At 37.4% G+C, this 6740-nt stretch overlaps 1 protein-coding gene across 8 annotated transcripts in view; it reads left to right on the top strand.

Annotated features, from left to right (window-relative positions):
- Positions 1-6740, top strand: part of LOC115210955 (arf-GAP with SH3 domain, ANK repeat and PH domain-containing protein 1) — a 340392-nt gene that overhangs the window by 289960 nt on the left and 43692 nt on the right. For 4 of the 8 annotated variants that reach the window (XM_029779755.2, XM_029779753.2, XM_029779752.2 and 1 more), the window contains one exon: positions 6149-6457. The exons of the other annotated variants lie outside the window; for them this stretch is intronic. In XM_029779755.2, the coding sequence (XP_029635615.1) occupies positions 6149-6457 (309 nt within the window). The remainder of the gene's footprint in view (positions 1-6148; positions 6458-6740) is intronic. 8 annotated transcript variants of the gene reach the window in all.

Here is a 6740-nt window from a genome sequence, read left to right as displayed (position 1 = left end):
TTGCATTTAGAAATGCTTTGCCTCATCAGTGGAATACACGCAGAAAGTAACATAAATGCACATATATATATATACAACATACGAATACTTACATATACAAATGTATACATACATATATATATACACGTAGGCAACACGACCAATTTAAATTATATATATATATATATATATATTATATATATATATATATATATATACATATTTTGACTACATCAATGCAGCACATTTTGTGTAACACTAAGTTCAAGATGTATCAATAATATCAGTCGGCACCAATTTAAAATCAAGCATAAATATAGATCTGTATTGTTTGAAAATCTGCATACATTTGCATGTGTGACTTGTTTAAGGTCTTAATGTTCTGTGTAAGCATGTAGCTATTTAATTGTTGATTCCATCCTGACACCCCTGAACATTTACCTTGCCCTCACCCACCCCGAAAATACACTGCAGGTGCATTGCTTATAAGCTGCAGATATATTTAACTGATTTTTCAGGCCCACAATGTTTTATAAGGTTTATTGGTGCAGTGCAATGTGCAAGTGTCAATTATGTATGTGCAATCTTTGCAGGTGTTACCAATGCTGTGCTGCATACAGGTATATATATATATACACACCACAGATATATATATATATATATATACACACATGCATCAGACGTTAAACGTTGATGATGATGATATATATACCTACAGACATACACATGTGTGTGTGTCTGTATATACACACACACATATGTATGTATATAGACACACACATTATATATATATATATATATATAAGAGACCAAAGTGTCCGTACGCCGCTATATGTTTTATATATATATATATATATGTATGTATATACACATACACATGTATATATGCACATACACACAAAGAAATATATATATACATTATATATATATATATATATATATCAAGAAACCAAAGTGTTCGTACGCTGCTATATGTTTTATATATATATGTATATACACGCACGCATGTATATATGCACATACATACATATATATATCATCATATATATCATCAAATTCTCCACTGTCTGCTATAAATGTGTATCTATGTAACTTTACAAGTACATAGCTTAGTATTTTTGTTTTACAGGAACACAAAGTTTCACATATGTATCTATGCAATTTTAATATGTACACCACATACATTACTGTAGATTTCAGGTGAATTCTTGTAGTTATTGTAGTCCTCGTGCATTACTAAATGTCATTAGAAATGATTTTCTGCAAATATTCACAGATTCTGTGTTATTTCTTTGTGCATCATCACATTATTTACAGGTGCATTTCTGCATTATTTACCTGGACAATATGACTAATGTAATAATGCAGTTTTAGTAGTGAGCACAGAATTTTTTAGAAATTTTCTTTATTTTTTTCATTTTTGTATATATATTTTTATTTATCATTATCATTATTAAAAATTTTTTTTTTTGGTTTTTCTAAGTAATCCTTATTTTTCAGTTTTTCTTTTTCTGTTTCTCTTCCCCATCACCACCCCACCCCTCTCCCATTCCTCTCTTGCTGCTTCTTTATAAGTGATATAGAAACCCTGTTAAATGCAGAGACTGTTATTTCGAGAAAGTGAAAGTAAATGCAGAGAGGTGAAGCGGCAAATACACAGAGAATGGGAGGGGGAGGAGAATATAAATAGAAAAGAGGAAGGCAGTTGACAGAGAGGGCAGGAAGAGGCAAGTTAACAAAGAGAGTGGCAAGAGGTGGGCACATAGAAAGGACAGGAAGCACACATCATGGTATTGTGGAATGTTATTACAGAATAGGATCCTCCCACCAGGTCCTCTATGCAAAGTTGGGCCTTTCATAAGCTCATTTTGTCCCTGATGCTAGGATGACATTAGGATATTGAACCTTTCAGATGAGGGGGAAAAGTATTGAGATGCCTTCTGTACTCAAGAAAACCTGTACTCCATAACAAAAGTGTTAAGGCTACTTCCCCTGGTAAAGAGGACCGGCCTACAAGAGTCTTGTGCCAGTACCACATAAAAAGCACTTGTACTGGTGCCATGTAAAAGTGCTATACAATACTACATAAAAAAACCCAACTTTGGTTGGCATTAGGAAGGGCATCCAGCCTTAGAGATCAAGCCAAATCAGACTGGAACCTGGTGTAGCTCTCCAGCTTGCCAGGTTTGGTCAAACTGTCCAACCCATGCCAGCATGGACAATGGATGTTAAATGATGATGATGATGCGCTACTGGAATTGGGATGCATCTAGTATGCTCCTGTGTCTTTTATGCCAGCAAATATGGTACATTTTCTTTTATTGTTTAGTATTTAAATCAGCCAAACCTGACTCAAATATTTTACCTGTTTTTGTTAGAACTGGTTAGGTTTAGCCTCTCACACCTGCCCTACATTATCATTCTAAAAATAAGCAATCACATCATTGAAATTGTGGAACTAAAGAGATAAAGCATGATTAATTCAAAATAATGTGACTAAATAAGCATTATATTTGACAGAGTAACCTCTATGCCAAAGGGTTAATATATAACTGGTATTACTAAATCAACCAGTCATATCTATCCAATAGAAACAGACTCACCTAGCTTCCATAGCAAAATTCAGGGACAAACTAGATTGCTACACCTGTATACATTTCTTTACTACCTGCAAGGGGCTAAACACAGAGGGGACAAACAAGGACAGACAAAGGGATTAAGTCGATTACATCGACCCCAGTGCGTTAATGGTACATAATTTATCAATCCCGGAAGGATGAAAGGCAAAGTCGACTTCAGCAGAATTTGAACTCAGAACGTAACGGCAGATGAAATACAGCTACGCATTTTGCCTGGTGTGCTAACGTTTCTGCCAGCTCGCCACCTTAAGATTGCTACATCTGTATAGAGATCAGGGATATGATGCTGATGTACTGAATGACATGCACATTCTCTATGAATTGAAGTTTACCTGTTATTTAGCTATATAGTGATTCCACTGTAACTGAGACAGGTCACTTAGCACAGGTGTGTTACCTTTTACTTGTCTTAGTCATTGGACTGCTGCCATGCTGGGGCATTGCCTTGAAGAGGTTTTATGCAAACAAACTGACCCCTATTGTCAATCAGTGGAGTGAACACACACACTCACATATATATATGCAATAAACTTTCTCATTATTTCTATCTACCAAATTCACTCACAAAGTGTAAACAGACAACATTTTCCCAAGTACCACACAGTGGGATTGAACCTAAAACCATGTGGTTACAACGCTAACTTTTTAACCACATAGCCATGCCTGCACCTGTAAATGTCAGATAACCAGATGTTATAAACATGTTACTTAAACCATGTTACAGACATGCCTCTCAATTCCTGCATTACAAACTCCATTACCTAACTCAACACACATGTTACTGACATGTTTCATGTTTTAGAGACATGTCACTCAAATCCTGTGTGACAGAGCATGTCATTCAACCTCTCTGTTACAGGCACGTCACTAAAACTCTTATGTTACAAACCAGTCTCTTAACTGCTGTCGTAATAAAGACCTGCCACTTGACTCTTGTGTTACAGATGTGCCACACAACTTATGTATATCACATGCCTCATATGGGTTACAGATATGTTACTCAAATGCTGCGTTACAAATGAGTTAATCATCAATGAATATCTTAAAATACTCATCACAACTTCAGGTCTTACTTGCTGCATATACCTCTTCTTTCACTCACTTCTTTTACCATCCCTTTCTCCCTCTCTCTCTCCCTCCCTCTTTCTCTCTCTCCTATCTCTCCCTCCCTCCCTCTCACTCTCTTATCCACTTCAAGCTCTTTTCTCATATCTTTTATCATATCCTCTCAAAAACCACCTTATCATTTCAAATATTTTTCTTCTCTTTCTTTGCGTGCTTCATCATGCATGAGTACACACGATCCTATAACATTTGAATGTTACCTGGACAAATTCCTCCTAGAAATAGCAGATAAACCACCAAAACCTGTATACATCTTGGCAAACACCTCCTTATTTGAGTGGGCAGTGATGTCCTAACACCTGCCTTAAAAGACTGTTCCGGGTGGTGCTATTAAGTTAAACGTATTCCATGAGGAAATATTATTTTGTTTGGGACCAAATGAGGGTTAGCAACGGGAAGGGCATCCAGGTGTAGAAAATCTGTTTCAACAAATTGCATCTGATCCATGTAAACATAGAAAAGTGGATGCTAAAATGGTGATGATGATATATATATATGTGTGTGTGTGTGTGTGTAGATAGATAGATAGATAGATAGATAGATATGTTTCTTTATTAGCCACACAGGGCTGAACACATATGGGACAAATTACAAAGAGCTTTTTTTGGCGGGGAGAAAAAAAAAAGTGGGGTAGGTTTTCGATCGAAAGGGATCGTAAAAAAGAAAGAAAAAATTTAAAAAATAAAAAAGATAGATAGATCTTTTATTTCTCTCATTATACTGTGGCCATGTTGGGGCACTGTCTTGAAGGGTTTTAATTAGACAAATCAACCCCAGTACTTACTTTTTAGGTCTGGTACTGATTCCATCAGTTTCTATGCCAAACTGCTAAGTTACAGGGATATAAAAAAACCCAATGCTGGTTGTAAAGCAATGGTGAGGGAAAAACACAAAGACACACATACACACAAACGGTTCCACACAGTTTGTGTCCACCAAATTTGCTCACAAAGCATTGGTTGGTCCAGGCTATAGTAGAGGACACTCACCCAAGGTGCCACTCAATGGGGCTGGACTTGAAACCATTTGGTTGCAAAGCAAGCTTCTTAACCACACAGCTATGCTTGTATACACACACACACACATACACACTATAATATTTATCAGTGTTTCAGTCATTTGACTGTGGCCATGCTGGAGCACTGCCTTTAGTCAAGCAAATCGACCCCAGGACTTATTCTTTGGAAGCCTAGTACTTATTCTATCGTTCTCTTTTGCCGAACCGCTAAGTTACGGGGATGTAAACACACCAGCATCGGTTGTCAAGCGATGTTGGAGAGACAAACACAGACACACACATATATACATATATCTGACGGGCTTCTTTCAGTCTCCGTCTACCAAATCCACTCACAAGGCTTTGGACGACCCGAGGCTATAGTAAAAGATACTTGTCCAAGTGGGACTGAACCATGTGGTTCATAAGCAAGCTACTTACCACACAGCCACTCCTATGCCTAACATGAAAAAAAAAATACACAGAGAACTCAGTAGTGTTGTAGAATAGACAGTGTTTATTACACAATATAATGTCAACTCTTCATCTATTATTGCATAGGTTTCAGCTGTATGGATAATTCAAATGGTCTGTTTTGTATATGTAACCAATTTTTAAAAAAGGAACATACATGTAAGTGCTTATATATTAGTGTATACATTTAAGTAATAGAATTACTCCAGACCACTCACTAGTTACCAGATAAAACTACCTATATTAGCAGTGATCTGTCAATGAAAAGGCACCAAAGACAAAATTGTTAATGACATTTCAATATGTTGTTTATTCGTAAAAGTTTAGGTTGTTTACAACTTGGAATTTAATGAATTAAGCTCAGTCAGCTCAGTCACTAATAAAAACAAGTTTCGTCACTTACTGCCATCATCAATCCCTGATAAAATCCTGTTTTGGTGTTTACAATTATTTTACACCTGAACACGGGTAGTACTCTGTACAGCTTGGTAAAGTGAAAATAATACATATTTAAAGTTGTGTCTTCACGGATTGCTTTTCTGCATCTCACATTGCAACTGCCATCAAGTAATAAAATTGCCTGATGATTGCAGCAGTGCAAAATTAAGGTATATATGCAAATATTCAGGTGAATCTGTGTGTATGTGTGTGTGTGTGTGTTTCCCCATGTATTTTTCTCTTCCCTTTCTTTCATTATACAATCTTTCTTTTCTCCTCCTCCTCCTCCTCTTTTTATTTCATTGTTCCTTCTCTGTCCCTACCCGTCTCCCTTTCTTTCTCCCTCCCTCCTTCACTCTCCATCTCCCCCCTCCCTCCCTGCCTTATCCCTTTTTCTCTCTCTCTCTCTCTCTCGCTTCCCTCTATCTATCTCCTCAATTTGCTCTCTCAAAGCAAGTTTCTTTGTATTGACATGTTGTTTATTTTGCCTCATCAGCATTATTTGCATCAGGTTTGAATCACTATAGCATCAGTGGAGCGGCACCTTCACAGACCAACGGAACCTTGCTGCACACCACTTCCTACAACTATAATCACAGCGGTGCAGGCGGACCAAGTCTGCCTCCACTGCCGCCCAAAAAGAAGCCACCAGCCCCTGTTCCACCGCCAACATCTGGCCATACAAGGAACTGGTCCGAGCCCAATGCCTCTTTCTTGGGTCACTATCGTACGCCTTCAGACCCGCCACCTCCACGGTTCAAACCACCCAGTCCTGAGAATCGCAATACCATGCATGTTCCTGTAGGTAAGGATTGCAGTCCGTCTAGACAACCATTGCTCTGGCTACCTGCATTTTGATTTTGTGAAGTTTTTTTTTGTTTGTGTTGATTGTTATTTTTTTATTATTTTTATTTAAAAACATTCTTCCTTCTTTCCTGTGTTTTTTTTCTCCTTCCTCTTCATCTCTTCTTGCTCATGTTCTTCTTCAACATCTCTTCCTCGTCGTCGTCATCATTCTCTTGTTCACATTCCGTCACTCTATACCAAGACTGGCTTTACATTTGCTGCATCGTTAGTAATGTGTGCCT

This window comes from Octopus sinensis, linkage group LG4 (genome assembly GCF_006345805.1).
Source record: "Octopus sinensis linkage group LG4, ASM634580v1, whole genome shotgun sequence".
Taxonomy (NCBI): Eukaryota; Metazoa; Mollusca; class Cephalopoda; order Octopoda; family Octopodidae; genus Octopus; species Octopus sinensis.
This window is presented reverse-complemented; position numbering and strand designations above follow the sequence as displayed.